The sequence below is a fragment of the Lathamus discolor genome, chromosome 3 (genome assembly GCF_037157495.1).
Source record: "Lathamus discolor isolate bLatDis1 chromosome 3, bLatDis1.hap1, whole genome shotgun sequence".
NCBI lineage: Eukaryota > Metazoa > Chordata > Aves > Psittaciformes > Psittacidae > Lathamus > Lathamus discolor.
Window position 1 is genome coordinate 46,022,694 of NC_088886.1, and position 27,562 is coordinate 46,050,255.

General features: G+C 41.1%; 1 protein-coding gene across 6 annotated transcripts in view; it reads left to right on the top strand.

Moving 5' to 3' along the window:
• Positions 1 to 27,562, top strand: part of DOCK10 (dedicator of cytokinesis 10) — a 162,490-nt gene that overhangs the window by 41,932 nt on the left and 92,996 nt on the right. For 4 of the 6 annotated variants that reach the window (XM_065674998.1, XM_065674999.1, XM_065675000.1 and 1 more), the window contains exon 2: positions 21,101 to 21,220. In XM_065674998.1, coding sequence (XP_065531070.1) covers positions 21,101 to 21,220 — 120 coding nt within the window. Of the gene's footprint in view, positions 1 to 9,507; positions 9,627 to 21,100; positions 21,221 to 27,562 lie in introns of those variants that run through there. The other 2 variants (XM_065675001.1, XM_065675004.1) reach the window with 2 other exon arrangements.

Consider the following 27,562-nt stretch of genomic DNA (forward strand, 5'->3'; position numbering starts at 1 on the left):
CAGTTATCTAAAAGCTTGCTTGTTGCCAGGAATGTCTAGTTTCTTTGGCCTTAAAACCTTTTAGTTGGGTCTCCTTTTAACTTTTAACTGTCCTATTACAAAAGAAGCCAAGTCCCTTATTGCCTCTCTGCTCCCAAGTGTTAGACGTGTGCTCCATAACACATCCTTCAAATGAGCAGAGCAGCAGATGTGTGGAAGATACAGGGAAAGTAATCCAAACCTGGAATCTGGTACATCCAGCAGGAAACATTTACTGTTTCTATGCAGGCTCTTAATGAATACGTTTTCCAGTATTTAAGATACACGATACATTTTGTTGTTCGTGATGCATCTGATTCTTTGCAATGACTATTTGCCCCTATGTAGCACGTGGTTTTTTTGTGCTGACAACATAGCAATGACATCCTCTGGGGAAGGACTCGTGATGGGAGTGTTTGTGCATCTGTCACCTACTTTTGTTCAGAAACCCTCTGACCAGGCAGCCCTAACAGATAGCATGCTCATTCCTTAGACACTTGTGTAAATACAAGGTATTTTAGCAGAACATGTGGAGGTATAGAGAAAACTCATTAACACAGATTAAACTGAAGAACTATTTGGAAATAATGAAAATCTTTACTAACACTGATTTGCTTAATTCTGGTTTTATGTAAAAAAAGTGAATCCTGGAACTGTAGCAGTGTTTTTGCCTTACTTCTCCAAATCTAAATGAAGCTATAAATATCAGTTAATAAAATGTAACTCTAAAATGTTTCCACTATATAAAAAAGCCAGTTCTTGAAGAATGCACCAAAAAGGACCTGCCCAAATGAAATGTTTGAGAGATGAGTTGACATAAAGTTTGTACCAGCTCCCACTGAGAAGTTTCTTTACACAGTATATTTAAGCTGCCAAAAGCTTTTGTACGTGCAAAGACCTTGCCAATTTTCCATTCTTAGTGAAATCAAAGGCAATTTTAAGTTACATGAGCCTGCAAAAAGAATCTGAATTGGTGGCTAAACATTGCTTTTTGTAAAAAGCATTCAAGAGACAACTGTATCTCTTGGCAATACCTTCGCAAAAGGATTTGCTCCTTGAGTCAGATGGTGTCTGCAGTGTTTCAGGCAGAACAAGGAGCTGAGTGAGGAGGAACTGCAGTGAACTCTGTTTCATTTCCAGTCCACATCCTTTTCTGGCACTTGTTTATGCCTGGCTGTAGTGTGTATTTGTAGGAAATCAGAAGTTAACCTCTTAGCTTCAGATTTCCTAACCAATTCTTTTGTTTTCAGCTTAAGTGGTGCTTAATAAAAGTAAGAGTAAGGATGTTCCAGTTATTTCTGCAGTAAGAAGGAATTTTCTGGACTTCCCAGAATTTCTAAAATATCAAAAGCAAGCCCCCCCAGAATTTCCAAATTAAAAGTAAAAAATAAACATCTTGGTACAGAATTAGATTATTAATGACCACTTTAGGTTTGATGATAAGGCAGGAGGGAAGGTATGAGGGCTTGACTTTGCATGTTGGATACAAAGAGCAAGGTGTGGGAGTGGGGAAGAACAGGAGGTCAGGGCTCTCATCTCATCAGAGAAAATCATCTGGAGAAGGTAAAAGAAGAGGAATTACTATGATTCAGCTCTCTGCCTTGCACAGGCTCTGGGACCTGTAAGCTTAGAGCAGCTTTACTGTGTTAAGAAGGACATAGTTTTGATCCTGCTTTCCAGCTCACTGAGGAACCATAAATTTTGCCTTTCGATCTGTCCTCAGATAGCAGAGTCTTCGTAGCAGCTTCTTGGGAGGGCTTTAATACCATGTACAATTCAAACCAGACTTGCTGGAACTGGAAAATCACAGAGAGTGAAGAGGATCAGCAAAGTGACTACATGTCAGTAGTCTACATGTATAGACAAAGACTGTACCTGGACTGGCCTGAAAAATAACAATGATGGGATACAATGCAGTTTATAAAAATCAAGAATAGTCAGAGGTGTGTAGACGTTGCTTGCCGTTTCTTCTCTCAACAAGAGAAGGAGGGATCATCAAATAAAATTAAGATGGGGGGGGGGACAAGCTTGGAGAAAAAAGAAATCACAGGATGAATATTAAAACTGGATTTCCTTGCCAAAGAATGTTCAACATCTGCAGTGTCTCTGTAGGTTTAAAGAATGACTGGAAAACTTCATGAGACAAAAGTCATTGAGAACTGGTAAATGTGCAGGTGCCATCTCAGGCTGGGAACTTGTGAAAGTAGAAATTCGAAGAGTATTCAGGAGAAATACTGTTAACACTGACTGATTTCTGTACTTTCACTTAAGCATCTGTAGATTCTCACAGGTGCAGGCATCTGGCTTAAATGAACTTTCATCCTACCCAGTATGTCCATGAATTGGAATTTAGCGTCAAAAGAATGCAAGTTGCTTTTTGTCTTTTCCACATACCAAACTTAATTAATGTAAGTGTGACTTGTAGTTTTATATTTTCACTCTTGCTAAAATAAGAAAATAATCTTGCTTATCTGCTTCTAGAATTTGTGTGCTTTTTGTCTTCCAAAATGCCATTATTTAGTTTTCAGTTATAGGATCCAGATGATGAATTATTGTATGCAAGTGCTTTCTTAATTAAGATACCCGCAGGTGCTAGAAGAGAGTATACAGGGATTTATGACATTAAATGAACATTACAAGTGCAGGATATTAAACACCATAATGGTTGTACAGTCAGCTTGCACACATATGGAGGGAGTGTATCTTAGTGCTTAGAAAAAACAAAGAGGATCCCAGGGTATTTTATATCAATATAATGACATTGTAGATGGTGATTGTGACCTTGAATAAATGAGTGAGCTGCCTGACCTCCGTTTGCTTCAATTATTCCAGCTGCAAAATTGAGTGAAAGTGTGGATTTTCTTTATGAATCAGATGTTGTCTGATCTGGGCTTTTTTTCATAAAGAAAAAGAAAAATCATGTCTGCAGCTTAGCATAGACATGAAAAGCAAGTGTTAGAATGGTGATCAGAAAAGCATGCAGTGGAAGCTAAAATCACAGCAACATTGGCATGTCTGGAGACGGCAAATTTAGATGATTAAATTATTTAGACACCTTTTGTGGCCCTTGATCACTATGTGGTTTGTTATCAAGGGCTGATTCTAATCCAAATAGATGAAAACAAAAAGGATAATGTTTGTTTGAAATTTCCCAGTGGATCAGAATAAAGGAGAAACTAATTGCAGATTTTGCTTTTGTGCAAATCAGCAGGACACCATTGCTAATGGAAAGCTTATTCTTCCTTATTCCTCCAACCTGATCGCTGATGTAAGAAGCAGCATTCTGTTTGCTGACTTGTCTGTGCAGGCACCTAGAACAGAAGCCCGTGATGACTGAGCTCAGTTGAGCTCTTTGTGAGTCTGCAGCTCTGCCATGCAAGAGGGATCCACACCCTTGCAAAGAGGACCAGCTGGTAGAGCTGCGGCACAGTACCAGTAACCCCTCTCTTCATGCTCCCAGTGGCTGCTCTCTCCAGAGGGTGACTGGGTAGATAAGGAACGGCTGCCAGCATGAGAGCTGCGATAATGGTTTTCTGTTAACTGATACTGCATGGCTGTAACTGGAGGCCTTTGTGGTTGCATCATCAGGTTCTCCAAGGCCCTTCTCAGTCTAGTGGCAAAGGAGTGTATTATATTTGTGCAGGTGGGTTTCCACATTGGAAAGCTGCTGGAATGATGCTGCTGTTGAGTCTCTTCTTGTGGGGTTAGCTGTTAGGAACATTTCAGTGGCAAGGAGAGAGTGACAAATTGTGTGTGCATGTAGAGCTGTGTTCCCAGGCTGTGGGAGAGAGTTTCAGGAGCTGTAAAATCAGAAAAGGGGTAGTAAGTGGCTTTTGGAGCATGAACAGTATTATTGGCAAGCTCTTGTGTGTGATTACAAGGCCATTTTGAGGTGATGAAGTACATGTGCTATAAGGGCACTTGACCACTATGTATGAGATCAGGCTGGAAGATGCCAAAGTGCCCTCCTGGAGGCCTTCTCCTCATTGTCCTCACACACACACACCCCCCCCCCCCCGGGACACTTCCAGCCATAGACAAATGGTTCTGGCAGTGCACAGAGACTGGCAGGTACAGCCTGTGGACAGCTCCTGACACCACCAGTTCAGCTAAGGGTGTTTTTTAGACTTTCACTCAGGGTGAAGAATCATAGAATCATAGAATGGTTAGGGTTGGAAGGGACCTCAAGATCATCTAGTTCCAATCCCCCTGCCATGGACAGGGACACCTCTCACTAAACCATCCAACACAAGGCTTCATCCAACCTGGCCTTGAACACCACCAGGGATGGAGCACTCACAACCTCCCTGGGCAACCCATTCCAGTGTCTCACCACCCTAACAGGGAAGAATTTCCTCCTTATATCCAATTTAAACTTCCCCTGTTTAAGCTTTAACCCATTACCCCTTGTCCTGTCACTACAGTCCCTGATGAAGAGTCCCTCCCCAGCATCCCTATAGGCCCCCTTCAGGTACTGGAACGCTGCTATGAGGTCCCCACGCAGCCTTCTCTTCTCCAGGCTGAACAGCCCCAACTTCCTCAGCCTGTCTTCATACGGGAGGTGCTCCAGTCCCCTCATCATCCTTGTGGCCCTCCTCTGGACTTGTTCCAACAGTTCCATGTCCTTTTTATGTTGAGGACACCAGAACTGCACACAGTACTCCAGGTGAGGTCTCACAAGAGCAGAGTAGAGGGGCAGGATCACCTCCTTCGACCTGCTGGTCACGCTCCTTTTGATGCAGCCCAGGATACGGTTGGCTTTCTGGGCTGCGAGCACACACTGCTGGCTCATGTTCATTTTCTCATTGACCAGCACCCCCAAGTCCTTCTCTGCAGGGCTGCTCTGAATCTCAACAGCCTCCCACAGATTTGTTCTGCATAAGCACACTAATATCTTGGGGCATGTGTGGAGGCATAGAGGAAGGAATTGCTGGTACTGGTGCACTGTCAGGCTAGGAAGAGAAGGAATGGATTGACAATAGGTAGAGTCACTGACATCAGTCTTGAAAGATATGTTAGCAGAGCTCAGGCAAATGTAAGTGGTTTGTTTTCATGGGTATTTGTGCAGGGACACTGTCCCGCCACCGTGTGTGTTGATGTCCTTTTAACCATGATGGATTCCGAGCCCTTTGACTGGTCAGAGCTAGCTGTATGGACGTGTCAGCAAAACACATCAGCTGGTCTAATGACTTTATGGAGTGTTTGTATGTGAAGGCTGATGTTTCCACTTAAGTTGTTAGACCATAGGTGGAGTTGTATTTCTCAAAAACCAGTATCATTTGCTTCCAGTTTGTTCAATACCAGATTAACTTTGCAAAGGGTTGCTTCGTATGTAGTTTCTAGTACCTATGAACGGAATTGTTTTTTACCTGTTTGAATTGTTTTGGTTATATATTTTTCCTTTTATTTTTAAGGACATTTTTGAAGCATCGATGCGTACAAAGCATTTCACTCTCTTCCTGTTTTGGTTTGGGGTTTTTTTGTGGGGGGACATGTTGGGATTGTTCAGCCTTTGACAAAGGGATTGGGATGAAGGTCACAAGGGCTTTCCTTCTTCTTTAGTAGGTGCTGATAAAAATAATCTGCTTCTGGTACTAGTATAGTAATCTCCTTTACTTGTCCAACATGAAGCTTTTAGGAAGTGCAGATTTTCCATGCATACACAAACCACTACAGAGCATATGCAATTCCTGATGACTGGAAGATGCACATAAGATGAACATGTGGCATCCAGTCATTGTCGCCTCAGTTTTAGTCTCACAGTCCCATTAGTAGATTTTTGGCAATCATATCTCAAAACACTTGCAATGTGTTGCTGCTCGCTACAATCAATTTCCCAGCAAGCAGTCTGACCACAGAAAGCATCACTTCTGATACAGCTTGCTTTTTCCAAGTGCATAACTGACTTCTGGCAGCATTGCCTTGCTGCACTGGTCAGGGGGTGACAGACAGCAATGGTGGTCTTGCTGGGGGATTGAAATTGAAGACCAGGTGTGGAATATAAGAAAAGCAACATCAGTATGCATTAATATAGCATGTCTGCTGGCACTGCCTGCGTGTTGTGGGATATTAGCTGTGTTAATCTCCTCATTATTGGCCTCAGTAGTTGAGTAAACCAACCAGGGCTCCAAGTTTTGTGACTTCTGCACCCTATGTCTGTAATATGGGACAGAGAAGGCTTGAAAACTACCTTTATTGTTTGGTGGTTGTTTGTGTGTAAAAATTGTTTTGTTTTGGTTCGGTTTGTTTTGTTTTTTGTTTTGGTTTGGTTTTTTTTAAAGATGGGGAGCCCTTTATGACCCTCTCCTGGGTACCATATTTTTTCTTCTCACTGGTACCTGAGTTGATAGCTGCTAATGTCATAGTTGCAAAGTGCAGAATTGTTTCTGTTTCTGCTCCAAGGGCTGGGTGTCGGGCATGGCTGGCATCCTTTGGTTTTTCTTCAGTGGTGTTATTGCTTGTTGACATGCTGGAAATGCCACAAGCCATTCAAGGGAGGTATCTGATCTGCACTCTGCCGAGTTGTGAAGTGTTAATTTTGTCAACCAGATTTCTCAGTACTGGTCTATGCTGCAGAAACTGCCTGAATGGTGGTGTCAGTGTCATCACATTGGTCTTAATTTATAAATGAAGCAAGTGTTGTTACGACAGGATTGTCTTTCATTTCAGAAGTGCACATTTATTTATTAAGTGCTTTGACTTCCCTATTTTGACTGTATGAATCAAGTGGAGCAGTTCACAAGTGGATTTCCGGTGACCAAATACGTATTTTCTTGGGATAGCTCTTCTTATACATAATAGTTCTGAATTTAAAAGCAGCACAGGAGCTTTATTCATGTTAACATAACCAATTTTATGATGGTCTTAAAGTTCCTGATATCTTTAATTGAAGAGCTAAAGAAGTCTTTAAGGATAAGTTAGGAAATCTTTTGCAGTCACATTGTAAAATCTGATGATGCTGATGAAGTTAGCCTTGTACTTCTGCTACAGGAGAAAGCCTTATTAGACATCTGACTGCAGATGTTATTCCCCATTACAAGTGTAGAGGGATTTGCATTCAAAACAGATCTAAGAAAGTGGAATCTTTATTTGCAGTTGTTTGCTGTTAGTTCTGATTGTATCTCTGTGTGAATGCTGTAGCTTATTTGTAATTTCATTGGTTCAACCTTTTAATGCCTTGCTGTTGAGAAAATATGCTCAGTGCCTTTAATGTCAAGTCTGAAAAACTGGCTGGTAGAGATATGGAAATAAATTAGGTTTAATAATATTAGGAATGAAAAACCTTTGGACAAAAGATACTCAGCAGAGTAAACTGGATAAGGACCAGCTGGAAACATGAACCTAACTTCGTCTTTTGTATTATTTGGGAGTAACACAAGTTCATCAAAGTTTTGGGAAATGGTGGTGACCCTTATCTCAGTGGAAAGGATGTCCTGGAAGGGCTCCTCAGTACTGCTGAACGCAGGAAGCTGGGAGAAGGCCTTCCTGAGGAAAGGCAAGATGAAGCTCAGCTGGTTCTGTGTGACAGTTGCAGAAAGGAGTTGATAGGCAAAGGAACTGATATCTGCTTAAAGTTAAGCCAGCAGAGCTGATTGATCCAGCATTAAATTTAACTTCTGGCAAGGACCTCTTGTCTTGGCAGCTGCATTCACTATGTTATGTGAGAGGCACTTGGGACTCAGTATAGATAGTGTAGTGGTTTGAGAGAAAACAAGGGTGATTCCAGCTTGGTTAATGTTGCAGCGCTATATTGGTAGCCACTTGAAATGTCTGCATACCTTGGCAAAGGGTTTCTGTTGTCTTTTCTAGGACCAGACAAAGGTGCTTTTCACTGCTAAGTAGAAGTACAGTGAAATCTATCTTGAGCAGTTGCGCAGCAGGCTGGTAGTACTCAGTTTAAAGGAGGTGATCTTCTCAAGGGTAAAGCTAAATGACAAAGATAATAGAGATTGGGTTTAAATTCCTGAAGTTGCAGTATATTTTAACTGTGGAGGGCAAAAGCAGGCTAATCAGACCAATGTGGTGTTCCGTAGTGCTCAGGTAAGGCATTCTGGGCTTGGTGTGACTGCTCTCCTGGCATGGAAATATGGCGTGTGGAACAATTGTGGAAATTCTGCAGAGGTTTTTACTTTGGCTCAAATGTTACTAATGCTGAAGAATGTGTGACAAGATTCACAGAACTTAGAATTGTTTGTTGGAAAAAAAAAGAAAAAATGGCGCTCAGAGTAAAGTTGCAAATCTCAGAGTACTTCATTAAAAAAGATGCTTTTTGTCCAGTTTGCCAAAATCCAGAATGAAAAAGGAGAAAAAGTGCAGAAAAACTGTCAATTTGTTATAGTTTTGCACACTGGTATTAAGGAAAAAAAAATGAGTAAAAACGAATGCATGCCACACAAAGACTATGTGCATTGGGGAATGCAGCAGGATGAATCCTTAGCTGGAACAAAGAAGAAAAGGGGCTGTGTGTGTAAATGCGCATGTGTGGGCACTGAGGGGGTTTGTTCAGTTTTAAAAGACCTTTGTGCCCTGCCAGCCTTCAGCCAGCATTGAGCGAGTGTCCTACCTTAATTAAGAATAGTTTGATTGCTCATGTCACTGCTCCATTGCCTCTGTGGTTCTGAGGCGCCGAATGAGGGGCTCCTAACCTGTCAGGGTGCTGCTGTGACTGCCCCTGCCAGGAGTATCTGGGGAACAGGCTCTGTCTGGCAGCTTTACTCCCACCTCAGGTGGGAGCAGGGTTGAAGTAAACAGTGATTTTTCTTAGTTGGCAGGGGGCAAGCATTTATAAACCCAGGATTTTACAAGCCAAAAAAAGTATTTTGGATATTTGCATACACATTTCTCTATTTTTTCCTTTTTATAACTGTATGCAGGTTTAGGAATTTGCAAGGTGTTTCCTCTTATTGATGTTTCATGCCACATTGAAAGCGGAACTGTTACCTTGGTCCAAAAACACAGATGATTCTAGGCCCCCGGAGCATGAAGCTGTTGCTGCATACTCTGTGACTGAAGTCTGCTACTGAGGGCTTTGTAGGAGTTTGTTGTTCTGTGAATGCCTTTTTTCTCAGCTTGCAGACACATACATGCACATGAAGTAAGAGTGCAGCTGGTTCAGCTTTTGAGCCGGGGACGGTGATGTGGAGAAAAGGATGTAATGCGTTTTGAGACAAAGATAGCTGTTCAGTTGCAAGTGGTTTTTGTTTTTTTTAATACAACTTCCTATTTTGATTTGCATTAGTGGGGGGGGCTGGGTGTATCTATGGTTTAATGAGACACTCTCGCCTTAATAGCAGAATATTATTCACAGGAAGGAATGAGTTATTGCTGGTTTTCTTCTTCTTTCTGCTCAGTTACTGTGGATACAGCATGTAAGTTTTAGACATACTTCCCCCTTGAACAGTATATGCAGCTTCCAGTTCTTATGCTGAAGCTGCTGAAGGAAAGAGGTTAAAGGAGTACAGCTTTTAAAGAGAGATTTGTTTGCTGCTTGAATTCCTACGGATACAATGAGCTTTCGTGGGAGATTCAGACGGGAGCCCAGTGAACTGCGGAGGAAGAAAAGGACCATTAGGCGAGTGAATCAAGCAGAAATTCACAAATTAAGCTGCGTGAGTATGCACCCCTTCTTCAAAAAACAGCTAAGAAATTACAGGTCAAATGCTCTAGACTTAACGTGTAGGAGAGAGCAGGATTTATTCCTTGGTGCGTACGTAGGATTGGCTGAATCTCGTCCGTTTGTGTGATGAGGTACTGAACATTGGAAAATGATTACTGAAATCTGAGACTGAAGCATAGAAAGTTCAGGGGTTGACAGAGCTCAAGTGCATTAGGGGAATTGTTGTATAGCATCGTGTTATTGATCAGACACGTACTGGTAGCAGCACTGTGTGATAGTCTCTCTGGCGCCTGGCAACATGTGCTTGGTAGTTCCATGAAAATTCGTAATGATGCTTCTGGAGTAGAAAGTTATTCTCTGCTAATTCGGGTCTCACAATCTCCTATGGACGATTTGTGTCTCTCAAAGCCAGGAGGAGGAGAAGGCCACTGTCATTCTGCAGTGCAGAATGAACAAATGGAACGAGCTGTAGAAGCCTTTGGTGGAAAGCTGGAGCAAGGTTCTACTCCATGTACTAGATGGCAGCTTTGCCAGTGATGGCTTTGGGCTAGGATTGCACTTCCTGAAACGCTGCTGTGTGACACTGAGCAGGTCACATTAACTGGCACACTGTGCCTCAGCTTCCCTGACTGAAATCGAAACTGCAACAATTTTAGGTAAAACGCTTAGAGCCCTCTCTTAAGAAGCCTTACAGAAATACTGGCTTTCAGTGCATTCTCTTACCTTGAGACATTACTTGAGATGTCAAGCATTTAATGGCTTCCCCAAAAATGGTTTGGAGACAATGCATCCTTTTCTTCATAGCAACAGGTGTTTGGTTTTCTTCTGTAGTTTTGTGTATCCGGTTACAAGCTGAATTTGAGTGCCCTTGCTGGAGGCTCATTTGAGGCTATTCTGCATGTCCAGTGTAACAAAGAGTCAGTGATAATGCACTGAATAAGATTATCTTTTTAATAGGAAGGAAAATACAATTGCAACACTTGGTCACAGGTTGATTAAGATGGTCTGTGATTCATCTAGTAGAGTGTTTGTGGTTTGCTTGTGACTACCTGCCATTTTTGATAGGTATTTTATATAGAAATGGATCTTCTCGACAAGGCTACTTTACAGTGTAGTTCCTGCTGCCCTGAGCTATTGGTGTACAGTCAGAGGCACCAAGTATAAGCTTCATGGTCTTGGGTCCCAGGAATGAATACTGCTGGTGCTGCTGAAAGCATCTAACCCTGGCAGTTCACAAGACTTTGGTAGGAGGCAGGCACTGCTGCTTGCCTTACCCCCTTAAATCCTGGTTAGGAGTTTTTGTCCTGATTCTATAAATCCTGACTCTACATGAATAGTGCTCACTAGAAGGGGTTGAAGGAAATCAGGGCTAGAAATAAAATGAAGCCCAAATAGTAACAGTGAAAAGAAGCCTGTCTGCAGGTAGAAAATGAATATATTTGTTCATTTTTGCCTGTATCCTCAGATATCAAAAGTTGAGAGTTGGTTCAATTTAGTGGTGCCAAAGAAACTGGAATTTTTTGTGATTTCTAAAAGTCAGTAAAGTGTATCATACTCTAACCTAAAACTTAGAGCATTTGTAACTGTGCGCCTGTTGCCTTTAATTGGAAATAGGTGATGTGCCTCTTTCATCAGAAGGTTGTGGTTTGCACTACACTTCCCGTGAAGTGGCTGGCTACTGTAGTGTCAGGGACGTAGCTGGGGTTTTCAGGGGAATCCGTTCGTTCTAATTCTGTTCTTTTCAGGCATGAGATAGACTAAGATGGGATCGCCATGTCGTGTTATTCGGAGAGTGTATTTCTCAATGGTTTGTTTAGCCCTTAAGGAACGCAGGCACACTTGGCTTTACTTTTGTGGCTTGTGACCTGTATCTTTCTACCCAATATTTCATAATTGGAGCATGTTAAATCTTTGGCCTATGGGCACTTCCTGCTATCAACCAGGAGCCAGTCTCTCCTTTATTCGTCAGTCCTCTGCACCTCCAATGATGCAGATTTCAAAGCAGTGTTAGCGCCCACTGCAGCTGTAAAGGCTTTTGTATACAGGGACCTTATACAAAATGAGTGCATTTCTTAATATACTTCATTTAGACCTGTATTTTCTGTATATGAACTTAATTTGCTGGAACCTCCTCTTTTGTAAGACTAATTATGATCTGATTAGTTTTAATTGATTGTAGGTTGTTGATTGAGCTTGGTGTGGTTGATCAGATTTTGCTCTCATTTACATTCTGTGTATGTATAAATGACTAGATAGCTAGATAATTGGCTGGGAGGGTAGTTGATGTCAAGAAAACTAATATAATTTTAACATCACTGTGGGAGCTGAGTTTATAGTGCTTAGTGTATAGATGATACTAATTTTTACAGATAAAGCCTCTGTGGAAACACAATTATTTACACAGACATGTAGCGTGAAATATAGCTATAACTCATGAAGAGATAAGTAACCGTAGCGTGGGTAGAAAAAGAGAGATATTCACTGAGTAAAATGAAGCAGAACAGCACGTATGAGATTTGCCCTGCAGGACAGCGACTTAGAAATAGGTACTCTCTAGAAGTCAAGTGGTATTTCTGAAAAGTTTATTTAGAGCTAATGCAAACATTTTTTGTCAGTTCTGTTTGCTTCAGTGGCTTCTGAAGTGGTTGAGCCCCTTTCAAAAGAGCCGTTTGCTCAGTCTCCAGGCCTAGTACTTCATACATCTAGATTTTTAGTATTTAAGTGAAAATGGGCAATGTAGTTTGTTCACGCACTGTGTTGCAACTTCACCAGACTTACAATAGTAATCAAAGTCTTTAGCATCATGATTTAATTATCAGATATTAGAGTTTTCCCTTTGGTCCCAAACAAAGAAGGATCCTATTTACTCTAAAAGCAAAGTCAGCTAAATGAAACCTTTGTTTTTGAAGTGAATAAAAACATTTTTAAAGACAATTCTGTGCTCTGCACGGTGTCATGTAAAATACACCACTGTTTCAGCAGCAGGTTTGTGCTAGATGAGCTTGGTGGAAGAGCAGGTGAGCTAGGAGCACCTGGCGTATATTCCCTTTCATCCTTCCCCTGAACCTGCACACAGATGACTGGATAGGTGGCTCCATTACCCCTATTCATCCAGTTTGTATCTTTTCTTTAATGTAGTTTATCCTTAGACTACAGTGACTCTGTATATGTAGTTACATAAATGTGTGTGTGTATATGCAGACAGAGTGCTGTTTACATAAACTTTGTACTGGAAGCTTAAAAGTTGGTCAAATCCACTACATACAGGTTGCGGGATAGTTTTGTTAATGTTCCTGTTTGTGACCATTAATGTGCCCACCTGACACCATGCTAGAAAAAGCGAACCTGAAGCAGAGTTTTTACAGAATAGTTGAACCGGAGTCATTCCAGCATGCCCTTTCTGGTGCCCAGGGCAGGACAATGCACTTCTCCTTCCCTGAGGTGACATAATCGCTAACGAGGCAAGTAGTGGGGTGGAGTGTTCCTGCTTTGGTCCAGCAGATCCTCTCTGCTCCCATCCCTTCTGCCCAGTCCCCTTCTAACATATCCTACCTGGCTGTTCAGGTATCTGTATGAAGATGAGTGAATAACATCTTCGGCTTTTGCTTGCTTGCTTTATGAATAAATTCAGCATTGTAGCTCTAAAGGAAACCTTCTGTTGCTATAACTGCACTTCATTTTTTTTTCTGGCTGAGGTCATGTAAGGGGAGTGAAGCGGCAGAATGTTACCAGGTTAGAGGTCTGTGTAAATTAAACTGAAAAAACAACCAACCCTTAAGTTATGTTACAAGACTTTCTTGTTTTTCCCCTGAAATGACCTATGGGCAAATATTTAGTCTGGGCTTCAGATGTACTCAATAGTTAGAAGCTGTCAGTTTTGACATTTTGAAAAGCCAATACATGAAATTTTATTTTAAAACTTAGTATCTTCTTTAGAGGCCTTGTTGTCAGTGGCATGATAATGCTGATTTTAGTAATTTTCTGATCAAATGAAATTTGTTTATCTAATTCCTAACCCAGGTTTCTAGCTACTGCAGAAACACAGAGGACAAGCAAGCTGTTTTCTTACTACCTTGAATGTTTTGCAGCCTATATTGGTAGTTTTATCTAATGTCTAGAATGTCAGGTGCTCCTCATTGAAGATGCCTGTGCATATACCTCCCAGATTCAGAAAGCACCACAGCAAGGCTACAATTCCAGGTGTGACTGTGGCTGAAAAACAGAATTCAGGAAATACTTATGGCTAAGTTGAGCATAGCGCAAAACATCCCCAGTCTCCCTCAGCATGGGTGCTTTGCTGAACCAACAGTCCTGTGTGGCTTGCATACTTGAACCGTGAGTGAGATAGTTTTGTGAGGCCTTGTGCTTTCAGAATTCGTAATGAAAGCAACGAGAAATTCTAACTTGAGAAACAAAAGGTAACAGAAAGAGTAGGTTGCTCTCAGTTGCCTGAGAACAGGTCCCTGTGGTTTATGTAGTCTTTACTATGGTCGTTAATCGTTTGGCTTGCTGAATGAAAATGATCTGAGTTAGCTCATCCAGATGAGAGGTGTTTCCATTTTTCAGCTATTTAACACACTGAATTACCTCACAGTAACTGCTAAAGCTGGAAAATATGCAAAGTAGACCTTTCAGGATTTTGAACCAGAAAACAATGGCAATTTCCAATGTAAGAAATAGGGGTTCATCCCATCCCATTATTGGTACAAAGTAAGTCTCATTTAGTCAAACTCATTTCTGAGTCAGTAGGAATTTGGGGGTTTGAATCTTCTTGTAATTCTTTCAAATTTCTCTGTACCAGAATCTTGTGGGAACTGGCAAACCCCTTAATGAAATTTATTGGCATGTTGGCTTCGCCACTGACAGTGAAGAGTGTATCGGTTGTGCTGCGCAGCCGGAAAGACTGGCTGGATTCTTTCCAAATGCAATTCTCCAAGGTTTACTGAAAGACATGACAAATTAAACATCTTGGACCAGACAAGTGGATGTCTTTTGGGGTGGAAAAGTTGTCACATAAAATTTTCTTTGTATCACTAATTTTAATAAGTTTGTTGACTGTGGGTCAGATACTGAGCCAAATATAGCCTTTGTAACATGGCCAGAGTTGGTTGACTGTGAATAGATGCATGCCAGGCCAAGCAGTCGTAAAAATGGTGAGATCTAAAATAAAAGGGACCATCTGCCTGCTGGTTCTGGCTGTGTTTTCCTGTTCTTTCCCTGAATACCTTCTGCAGAGCCTGAATTTCCTCCCCGATGTTTGAAATGCAAGTCTTACTTTCCTTTCAGAAAATCTCTAAGAAAACATGGAGTGTGTTGGGAGCAGAGAAGAGGGCAGGACTGTGCGGTGAGAGCATTGTGGGTTGATGAGACCTCTCACTTTCAGCTCAGCAGCTTGTGGGTATTGCAGACTCCATAATCCCCCCATGGCTGCACTGTCCTTACTCACTGGGAACAGATGCTGCCATGGGACTCACTGCTGGGAGCCTGTTGGGTCATCTGGCTGCTCACCCATGATCTTAGCTGGTGGGGGAAAAAGGTTTACCCAATGCAGATACACTTTCCATGGAAATCACCCTAGTTATCAGACTGCTGTACTGCCTGATGGTGAATAGTGACGTACTTTGGTCCTACAAAAAGCAAAAGTTTTGGTGACTCCACAAAATTGAATGGTTTTCTGGCCTCAGCTTCATCTCCTTGAATATTCAGGCAGCGGTGGCTGGCATGTCTCAGAGCTGTGGGGCAGTCTGTATCGCAGGCACACCTAAAGGCAGGCTTAAATTCAGCCTTTACACTACACCTCCTCCAAAAGTCAGGGAGTCCTGACTGTTCTTTAGCTTCAATTTGGACAGGCTTGGCAAAGATATAAACTTCAATTGGCCCACCCTGGTGGAATACAATTAACTACATTTATTAACCATATTAAAAAAAAAAATCTAAAGGCATGTATTATGCGGGAGACAGTATTTAACTGGGGAAAGGAAAGGAAGAACAAGAAGTGTGAGAAGCACTTCACGTTGATGCCATCTCAGAAAGTAATTTAATTTGCTGTTGTGAGTTCTAGTAAGATTGGACTTGGTTAAGGTTACCATTGATGAAGGAAGGCGACGCTGTTATTTCAGTAAGTGGCCCTTTCTCTTGCAAGTCTCCCTATTTCAGTATTTCAGATGTACACTAGAATGAATTACAATTTTAGACAAGCTAGAGCTTGAGTGAAATACAAAATCAGAGTCCTGCTTGATCCTGACCAACTTGGCCACCACAGTTCTTTTGACTCTTTTTAATAAGCATGCAGTGGATCCTCAAGTCACAAAGATACTTTAGTCCAGGTAACTGAAGCCCATCAGTTTAAATTCTTTCTGTGCATCCGTTTCTTGGATTCTTTTCTTCCTGGCATGGGGAAGAGAAGAAATTAGTTTAAACATCTGTATTAAATTCAGTAGATTTTAGATACTCAGGATTCGGTGTCTGGGAATCGTACATTATTAAGGCATTAGAAAATCATAGCATTTGGTCTAGCTTTTTTTTAGAATGGAGAAGTGCTTGGGATGACTATCCAAAGATTATTGGTGTCAGTTACATCATTTCCTTCTTTAGTGAGTGTTCACAGAATTACAGCTTCAGGAGGAGGATATTTAAGTCATTTTATCCTATAATTACGAAGAGAAGATGGGTACTAGCATCAGTGCACAATGTCTGTGTGCCTGGAGGCAAGACAGGTAACATATCTGTTTCTGTAAAATCATTTACATGGATATTTTTGATGGTTATTACTGGGAAAAATAATGCTGTTGTACCTAGACCAGATTGCCATTAGGCAATCAAACTGTACGTCATTGGTGGAATCTGGGCTGTTTTACCCAGAAATTAAGTAGTGATTATCCCTCTATGGTGTTGCCTCTGACATTCGTTAAAGATCTCCTCACAATTCACAGTCTGGAAAAGTTGGTGCAACAACACACAGGTGTGAAGTAAATTGCACTGCTATGATTGTTGTGGCAGGTGAGGACTCAGAGAGTGTCTTTTTACTAGATGCATTCACAACCATTTCAGTACAACTAAATGTAATTCATTACTCACTTGAGATAGGGAATATAAAAAGCATTATGAAAATCCAAGCCAGCAAAATTTGATCTTGGCACAGATTGCTAGGTTGGTCTGTTTCCAAAAAGAACAGACAAGTTAAATTGAGAAGAGGCAGCACTACGGTTATTAAATTAGCTTTAAATCAGCCCTACTCATTTACAAATCTCTGCTTAGTCCTAGCAGGGAGAAATTCACTAATCCCAACATTGCTGCTTCTGTCTGCCTGTGCTGAGAAAACTGAGCAATCATTTCATGCCTTCTAGAGATAAACTGCTAACTAAACCAGCTGCCACTTCCCATCACCAATGCAATACTTAGCGATGCAGTGCTAAGCTTTGCCAAATCCAAAGAACTGTCTCTACGAAGGATGGAGTCGGTGCCCACACTGTATAGACTTAAGGTTTGTGAGAACATGCAGAATTGATAAAGAGAGGAATCACGTTTATCCTATTGGCATGCTTGATGTTGGCAGGGAATTGACTAGATTTTCTCTGCAGTTGGTGCATGGAGAATGGGCTATTACTTGCATCTCTTTTTTTATGGGAGTTTTATGGGAGTTGGCATAAGACAGTATTGCATTTTATACAGGATTTTGCTGTGATGTCATTGCATCTATAGAAAAACAAATATTGAAGTGCTTCACTGAAAAGTTTTGCAGTGATTTTGTAATGTCACATCTACTTACATTTAGTTGCATTTCAAATGTGTCAGCTTTCTCATAAGACATCTCTCTTAACATCTGTTAAAATGTTTCCATCAGATCATGCCCTTTGCAGCACTGAGAGCAAGAGAATGAGTGCTGTGGGAACAGTGACGTTCATACGCTTGCTGTGTTTCTCTTCTTCAGGGTTTTCTTGAGTTGCGTTCTTGACTCATGTAAATGACCTTGCAGCTGTCAAGGAGAAGTTTTCCCCTGGAGTATTTGAGACAGCTATCGGGAGCAGCTTTCTGAGTGCTGCCAGTTTCTGAAAAGAGAGGCCAATGTGACATAGCTTACCCTGCCTCCACCTGCAGCTGAACATCTGTGTGTTGTTAACTTTGAAGGAGATTTAGCTGAGCTTACCCCAACCTCATAGGGATTTCCAGGGGGAACAAGGAATACTGCTTCGTTCTGCCAGCCCAGCAAAAAAGGTAGTTTCTCTTGGTATAGAGAACGTGCAAATGCCACACATTCTTATGGAATTCCCCCATATTTCAAGAGAAGTCGCAAGATTTGTGGGATTCCCCAGCTCTTTCTTAGTCTAGGACTTGAATAGGAAGATGGCTACTTATGTCATGTGCTTACTTTATGGGTTTTTTTCAGAGGATTTTGAAAGCTAACATTCATGACCTTTCCAAGGAACATCTAGCCTAGATTAACATTGTGTTGACACGTCTGGTTTTGAAGAGTGAACATTTATGGTTTCAGTAGTATAACTGACTTATTAAAGGTTGAGATTATTGCAAAGCCGAACAGTATCTGCTTTAGGAAGGGAGGGTTCTTAGAGCAGTCAATGACACAAGCTTTCTGCAGAAAACATACATGTTTTAGTGAAACCACTACACAGGAGAGATGCTGGCATAAAACACTCGTACCTCATAAATGTCAGTGCGTGTGTTTTTTCACTTTGAGTTTTCTTGTAAGTGGTTGCTGTAAGGTTTCCTGCTGAAGGTAAGTTGCACTACTACAAAGTTCGCTGTCTGCTAAAATTTGATTGAGTGAACTTTGTTCAGACCTGGGCATCACTGCCAAAATCTGAGGTACATCAGAGATGGTATACTCAGTGTGCACTGGTGTTTTCATGTTTTAACTCCTTGAAACTTATGGCTATATAGGATTATTTAATAACTAGGTACAATGGCAGATTTAATGAAGGAGAACCTGAAACTCATGGGTACAGCATACTGGCGTGACTCAACATAACTTGAAAGGAAACAAAAGTGAGCTGTGCATGGTGAGATGGTTGGATGAGCCCATATGTTCCTGTGAGGAACCGCTGTAAGTAAATTGCAGACTGAAACCTCCCTGAAGAATATGACTGCTACTCAACCCAAGTGTTTGAGCAGGACTGGATATTAATGTGTCAACTGGTACTAGCCAGGGCCAAGTTCCAGCTTAGAGCAGTCTAAAGTGACATGACTGGGTTAAATGTATCCTGGTAGGGTGCCTTGTCTTACCTGAACATCACATACTGGTATACAGTCCTGTCACAGAACCTAAATTAAACTTTAAAGCTGTTTCTTCCCAGGCTGCCCAAAGAAACTGTGGCTGCCCCATCTCTGGAAGTGTTCAAGGCCAGGTTGGACAGGGCTTTGAGCAACATGGTCTAGTGGAAGATGTCTCTGCCCATGGCAGGGGTTGGAACTGGATGAGCTTTAAGGTCCTTTCCAACCAAAACCATTCTGTGATTTGGACCTTTTGTATTTTACAGTGGTCTTCTAGATAAGTTCTTTTTTTTCTGTAAACAATTCCAAGTTTTAGTTCTAATTCAGTCTCCCTTTCATAACTGTAAGGCAAGGCAGACAACTGGCCTTGTACATCTCCAGATTCATTTAGGAAGGAATTTAGCACAGCATCTGTGTTACAAGCCTTTTTTATTTTATTCATGCAGAAAAACCTTTTAGTTGTTTCCTGGGAGTTGGTAGTTAAAGATGCAACATATTTAGGTAGGTCAAGTATTGTTTCTCTTTCCCTCCAACCCCTCGCATACCACAGCAACATTCATGAACAAGTTTCCTTGAGAAAGAGCTTTCAAAAAAGTTTCATTTATTACTCCTCTGTGTTGATCTTGTCTATCTTTTACAAGTCTTTAATGTCTCATCATCAGTAGATAGTGCTCTTGGCCTGTGAGTACTAAACACTAATGATTTTTAGAAGTTTATTAACTGTTAAGCTGGCAAACAGGATTAAGAGAGTTAATAGACTGAGAAGAGAGTTAATAGGCTGACTGTTGAGGGAACAGCTCCAAGTTCTTAAACTGCATCTCCATGCTTGGAGGTTTTCAAGACTCATCTGGACTAGTTCCCAAGCAGCCTGATCTAGCTTGCTTTACTTTGAGCAGGGGTTTGGAGTAGGTAACTTGTGGAGGTCCTGTGTTACTCTGTGATCCTATCATGAGCTATTTGGCAATTGAATAACTTTCTAGGAACATGAGTATCCCAGTGTTTTAACCCATTTTGTGTGGCTGTGTTACTGATAATTGAACTTTTCATAGGTGCATTTGACACAAAAGGGAATCTCGACCTTAATGTAGAAGGGAAACAGTTCTCACAAGGGGTGGGAGAAATCTTGAGATGACTAATTAATTCAAAAAAACCAGGAACTCTCTAGAATTAAGTCAAAAGAGGGAGAGACTTGCATATTTGGACTGTTACATATATAATGGACCATATATGAATTATATATGTACATAATCAAATGTGATGGAAAATCATGAGATTGCCCATTGCAGGAATTTGTTTTATGGAGATGTGAAAGCTTTCTTTTCCAATACAATGTGGTTTTGGTTTAGGAAAGGGGGAGGGAGAAAAACTTTGTATTGTTCTAGCACAATACAAGAACAGTGGGTAATATGCAGCCTACTGAACATCCACTATTGCATCATGACCTGCTTTTTCATCCCTTCTGGCGGTTCTCTTGCCCCTTCGCTGAGTTTCTCTGAGTTTGAATGAAGCAGATGTTGTAACTTTAATACGTGACTCTTCATCTGTTTAATGTATACTGTCATGTCAGATGGGCTTCATTTTTTTTCCTATTTTTGGGCTGTATTTTGAGACAGTGTGGCTTTACTTTTGTTTGGCTGTTCCTATGGTGGTTTCTTACTTTACTGCTATTTCAGGCAATAATAGTCCTATTACAGTGGTAGTAATCCAGTTCCTTACAAGAGAAACTATAGGGGTGGGTGCCAGATCCTTTATTCCAGGAGAGTAACCTTGGATTATTACCAAGTACAACAGTGTGGTGGCACTCACAACCTGCCAGCAATTCAAGAGGTGAAACTCTACAAGACAGTGAAAAAATTAGTAAGTTACTTATTGTAAAATATATTATCTCCAAGTTATATCTATGTTCTGTTTGAATTGTGTCCATTTGTCTCTTTGACTATGTGTATTTACAGAGGAAGAGAGAGTATTCTTGAGAATGACAGGTAAGTTAATGTGGTGGTTTTGGTGTCTGTAATGAGCTGACAGGTCGCTCTTGAGTTATTGTATGGAGAATGACTGTTACAGGTGGCCCAACTTTCTCATTTCCACTGTTCTTGCATGAGCTCAGCTGCAACAAGTTGGGAAGAATTCATACTTTGGTGTAGAAAAGGAAAAACAGAGCAGAACGCAGTTTATGAAGGGTGAGGAAGGCAAATTTGAACGTAAAGAGATTACCTGATCTTTTCTTTTTTTCCACAGCAGGAAAAACCCAAACTCCTGGAGCCTTTGGATTATGAAGCTGTTATCACAGAGATTGAAAAAAATATTGGGGATAACCAATTTAAGGATCTGATATTGTTCCCCGATGATGACTTTTCAGTAAGTAAAAGGCAAATACATGTTATTTTTTCTTTTAGATTTGTCTGTTCATCTCTTTATCTTTACTGCTAGAGAGAGAGGCAGAAGTTGCCCAAGAGCTCTCTAATATTTTTTTTTAAATGTATGCATAATGCTTTACTTCTCTCCTGCAAAATTCACTCTGTTTTTTCATTTATATATTAGTGAATTTACTGTTCAGGATTATGTAAAGCTCTGTCCTGGTTTTGACAAGGATAGAGTTAATTTTCTTCCTAGTAACTGGTACAGTGCTGTGTTTTGGATTTAGTGTGAGAGTAATGTTGATAACACACGGATGTGTTAGTTGTTGCTTAGTAGCACTTTAACATTGTGTTAGCACACTACTTAGCACACTAAGTAGGACTTTTCAGTCTCATGCTCTGCCAGTGAGGAGGGGCAGCAGAACCCCAAGGAGCAGAGACAGGACACCTGACCCAAACTAGCCAAAGGGGGATTCCATAGCGCAGCATTTCATGCTTGGTATAGAAACTGGGGGGAGTTGGCTGGGAGGGACTGGTTGCTGCTCAGGAATGGGCCGAGTATTGGTCAGCAGGTTGTAAGGAATTGTACTGTGCATCACTTGTCTTTATGGTGGTGGTTTTGGTTTTTTTTTTTTTCCTCTCTTTTTATTGTCTCCCTTTTCATTATTTTCTTGATTTCCATTATTAAACTGGGAAGTGAGCAAGTGGCTGCATGGTACTTAATTGTTGGCTGGAGTTAAATCACGGCAGTCCTTTTGGGTGCCCAGTGTCAGTGGGTTGAGAGAACAGCAGATCTATTGTTAGAATGCATTAGAACAAATTTGTTACAAGCATTCATTTTACTAGTTTAATAGTCACAGGTCACAGTGCTGATTTATTTGCTCTCAAAGTTGGTGTTCTTAAAGTTGCATCTTACTTGCAGCATGTGTTCCCTGTTGTGCTGTTTATCACCCGCGGGAACTTGAAGCCCTGGTTGTTCCCAAATATATTTCAGGAACTCAGAAAACATGTTATTCCATAATGTATACGTGTCTGTTTGCTCAGCACAGTGGTAGTTTGGCCAGTGCTGGAATCTCTCCCTTCTGTTATAATCTAATTTAATCATGCTTCCGTAACTTGCATCCAGTCTTTCTGATCCTATTCTGTTTAATGTATTTGGCCACTAGAATAAGACAGCCCATGATTCCCTGCCTTCTGCTCAAAGTCAAATTTCTTAGACGGTGGCTGTGATATTTCCAAGCTGTGCTGTTGCTGATGCTAGGTTGCGCAAGAAAGATAAATCCAAGTGTAACTGATCTTTGTTTGGTTTTGGGGTTGTCTTAAATTCTTTCTCCAGTGGGGTTTCAGACCTGGCATCCTGAGTGATGGGGAGTGCAGAGTCCGCATTTCCAAGGCAGGCTCCCATGGTGGGATGTTGACAGGCAATGGATACCGGATCCTGCAGCTGTGGAGCTGCCTGACCTCATCCTGGGTTCCCTGTTGTTTGTCCTGGCCATCTGCAAAGAACCTGAGAACCTGGAAGTCCAGTGCAGCCCTCCCTGCAGCAGTGATGGGCAGCTCAGGAGGGCAGGAGCTGCCTGGTTGGGCTGGGGAGGTGTGCTGCCAGGCACAGTAAACAGGCAGATTGCCTGCATCTTCAAAACTGCAGCTTCTTCAAAATCAACCCATCTTTTAAAGGATTTACATTTTGATGAATAGATATTCTCTAATGGAAATACATTTCAATTTGTGACCAACTGTAGCTGCTGTGTGAGGGCCCTTCCCATCAGCTCATGGCACTGCTACTGTCCTATGGGGCTGGCTTAATCTAATCCGCTGCTTTGTTTTACTAAATGGCTCTATTTCCTTGGTGGCTTAACTGACTTAATGTGCTCATGGGACTGAGAGAAGACGAAACAGAATAGATTTCCTCATCATTGTTAATTCTTTTGTCCATTTTGCACATTTGTAAATTTATGAAATTGAAATTTAGCATTATAAAGCTGGCTAGACATGCTCTGTGCTGTCACAAGGCCCTTGAGCCCCTTGATTTAAAATAACTGAACTCAAGTCAGTGGAGCAAATTGTCTCAGTGAAAGAAGAATCATGTCCTACTGCTCGAGACCTGTGCCTGTCAAACCATATTTTCATATTCTTACTTTCATTTCATTTTGAGCAGCTATTGGCTGGCTTCTTAGTAGCTACTTCTATTGTTTCCTCTGTGTTGGGCTTTGCAGCTGCTCTGCATAATATATTTAAATTAAAAAAAGAAAAAAAGAGATGAAATACATTGAGGCACATGGGAGGAGTACTTGCATTGCAGAAGTAGCCAGTACTCACAGAAGGGCAGAGGCAGCGGTAGGTAGGGTCCATATCCTTGCAATAAACCTCTTTTCTTTGTTACATTCTGTTGAAGTCTGCTGCAGTAACAAGAGCCTATGCTACCACACAGGACTGCAGAGCTTTCATAGCAGACAGGTTTTTCAGCTCTAGCTATTTATAGCCATGCTCCTTCCTGCTGAAATATCACCTGTGCACAAAAGTCTGGGTCAGCCATTTGAGTAGAATAAGATCCACCTTTGACTGAATTAGGAGGTGCTCAGACTGGCTCTGAGTGTTATTTAATGTGATAATACCCCAGGAAATGGTGGGCATTACTGTTTAACTCCTAATGATTACAGTTGTTTCAGACTTTGTGACTCAGTGTTGATGCAGCCTCAGTCTGGACCTGTGTGTTAGCACATCCTATGAGCAAAAGCCTCTTTGGAATGAAAACCTACCAAAAGAATCATCTGAGGTAGTGAGCATAAGAGAAAATTCTGCTTTTAATAATGATTTCCCATTTCTGGATCTGTAGTATTCACCACATGCCTCAGATATGGGTCAGTTAGCATCATAGCTGCTGTGCTGTCTGGTATTCTGTTTCAGCCCAGAATTGCTTTCTATCTGAATGTCATTCAAAGAGAATACACTTATTCTCACGAGATTGTTGTTGATAATTTCCAGCATCTTATGAGAAGTCTATGAAAAAGCAAAGAATTCTCTATGTCAGTCTAAACCTGATAAGACTGTATTCCTCCCTTTCCCTGCATTTCAACAGAAGAATACAAAATGTATACGTACAAAGATGCATTCTCTGGTTTTACTCCAGCTGGGGAAAAGATGCTTCAATTTTTTGTAACTGTGCTTAATAATCCTTATTTAAGGAAAAAAACCAAACCTGTGTAATTGTATAAATGTGGCTGAATGCCTGAGTTGAACCTGCAATAGAAATGATAATACATTGCATTTAGGATAGCTATCAGATGGCAAAGCTTTTGTGTAATGTAAAATCTGTTGAAGTTCAGTCTGACATGCTCTTGACTCTTCTGAGCTTTTGAAGTCCACCCAGGTGCCCTCCAAGTGTCATAGAGGTCTTAGAAGAGGGGCTGAACCATACAGTGCTGATACTCTCCATCGCTACAGGTTTAGCGCTTACAGGCTTTTTTTTTTAGCTCTGAACAAGCCAGAATCTGCCTTTCAGGTTGTGAAACCTCTGTGATCTAGATGTTGTGCAGAGACAAAAGTTGTTCATTTGGATACAGAAGTTCACAACAGAAACAGATGAATCTTTAAGAGGAGAGGGTAAAAGTGGGCAACAACACTGCCTCTTCACATGAAACAGAGTATGTGTGCCATAGGAGCAGCTCGAGGTGCAGGACTTAGAGCCTCCTAAATAACCCTGTATATCTGACTTATTTCTAAGATCAGAAGAGTTACAGTGATGAGGTCATGGGTTATTTTCAATAGCACATGACTTGTCTCCCACTTTCCTATGTGATAGGCTGTGTCTGCTCATCCTTAGAGGAGCAGAAATGGAGTCCATTGTTCTCAGGACTCATGGGATATGGGTATGCTTGAAGTGCAAGCTCACATTGGCTGTTAGGAGCAGGAAAGCAAGAGGTATTTAAATAGGCTATTTAAATAGGGAACTAATGCAGCAAAGCAAACAGTGCGTGGGTAAAGCATAGCCTCTCACACTGAATGTGATTCAGTGAATAATGGGGCAAAATCTATTCTGTCAGTGTGCTCTGTGCTTGCTTTCCTTTACCTTTTCCTCAACACATGTACCCCCTCAGTGGGGTCTGTGCTGGGACAGGCAACAGCAGCCTCTCAGAGCCACGTATAGGGACAGCATTTGCACAGTGGTATTTGTACAGCAAAGGTGCTGTACAAGCTTATCCTGCTTTTTCATTAGATGGACTAACTCATTATAATTTTTGGTAATGTTAAGTAAATCTGTTTACTTGGATGAAAATGGGGCTGAGCAGCTTTTCTTTAGAGCTATTGAATCTAAGCATTAACCTACAGGAACATTTCTGCCTGTGTGCGGTTAGCTCTCTCAGAAGGGCTGCCTTTTCAGGAAGTAAATATAATCATTTTTGATGCATCCGTCTAAAGACTTAACCACTGGTAACATGCTTTCAGACTGAAAGCTGTTAGAACAGATTTAGAGTGAAAATATTTGAAACGGTTAATGGAGTTTGAGCTCCATTTTCAAATACTGAACTCACCATGTCAGTGGGAAGCAGACACTGCCTAAAAACGTTATTCATAATAAAGTTATTCCTAATAACTGATAAGGATCAATATTAACCTGTGGCTTTCACTGTAAGCAGTGGATATAGCAAGAGAGGGTGCTTAATTAAATTGCACCTTATAGCTAATGGAACACCTGGGGCCAATAGCTTATGCGAATGAGACAGCCTGGCTGAATGCCACCAATCATTATTGATACAGGATGCATGTATAAAATAAATTAAGAAATAATTCAGAAGAATTATGGAATTTAATGTTTTCACATGATACCTGCATTGTTCAGTTATCACAGGTTGCATGCACAAATAAGAAGATAGTTGGCCTCTGATGAACAGACAATTGCTACGATTGCCTAAACATTAGAACTCTAATTATGCTTCATTCAAAGCACACTTATAAATGCTGAGTTCTGTAAATAAAATCCATATTTATTTTTTTTATGACCCTTTCAGAAACACTTTGTCTGGTGTTGAAATTCACTCGTTCTGTGAAGTAAGAAGGTTTTGGTGAATACGTGCTATGTCTGATCAGCCTGTAAGAGCATTTAACTTTGGAAGTAATCAGTTATGAACAGGAAGTGTTTTTGTGGCAGAGCTTTTGCAGCTAAGTGGTTGAACATAACTAATTCTGAGAAGGGAAGTGCTTTGTAGTTTTCAAAATGAGTTTAAATATAACAATACACAAAATTTTCCACCTCCCAATTCTGTGTAAATAAACCTGTGATATTGTTTGGCGAAGTCTGCAAACACAACATGCCCAATCTGTCTGTTTTGCACAGTTATGTTTCTTTCAATTGCAGTCTTGTTGAGAAGAAAAGGGGGGAGGCATATGAGAAGTGCAACAGTGAGCTTGAGTTACATGTCCTGTTCAGCTACAGTCTTTTTAACAAGTTGTGTAAGGGAAGGGGAGGCACAATGACCCCATTAAAGCAAATGTTACCCGTTTTGGTCAGTGTGTTGATACTGGTTAACAAGAGGTGTTGTATTAGGTAAAAATAATTTACTTACTCTATGTCTTAACTGAAAAAAATACTGAACATTATCTTCTCATAATACATGGACCAGATAAGTTTTGTTATGGGCAAATGGAAGAGCTTAGCGGTCTCTCTGCAGCTTAGTCACCAACCTGACAGGGTCAAAGTGAGGTACAGAATGCATTGCACATCTCTTCTCTTGTGGTCTCCCACTCTGCTTTAGTCTGGAAACAGCAGCTGATCTTCAGTGGTGGTGATATCATGAAAGGACAGCATACGTGATCTGTGACTGCTACTGCTGGCATAAAAGAACTCCATATGATGGACCTCAGGGCATCCGTGGGTTTTTAGCTGTGTTCAGGGATTAAGTCATCTTGGGATCACATAATAAAGGGGATGCAAAATGTCACTTATGCATGAAGTAAAAGTAATGAAGCACTTTTCGGAGACTGTGGGTACTGCTGGGAACTCCCTAAACAACCAAGGATTCAGACGTCTTCACTATTACTAAATGTGGTCTGAAAATTCATACTTCTCCATCTGCTGTCTCTTTTACTCATAGACTAAATGATTGTGTAAATCCCCAGTGCATGCAGGCTTTGGTGATACAGCTGGGTAGAGACCAGGAACCTGCATTTAGGAAACTGCACTTAGTTTTCCAGAACAGCAGGGGGGTTTTCACTTTTTGGTGTCTAAAAGGCACCATCATTATTATTTGTGGGAGCCAAAGAGTTTTGATCATGTTGTATCTTCAACTATCCAGATGAAACAGAAAAAAGTTTGGGAAATCTCATGACACATCTGCCTGAGTGA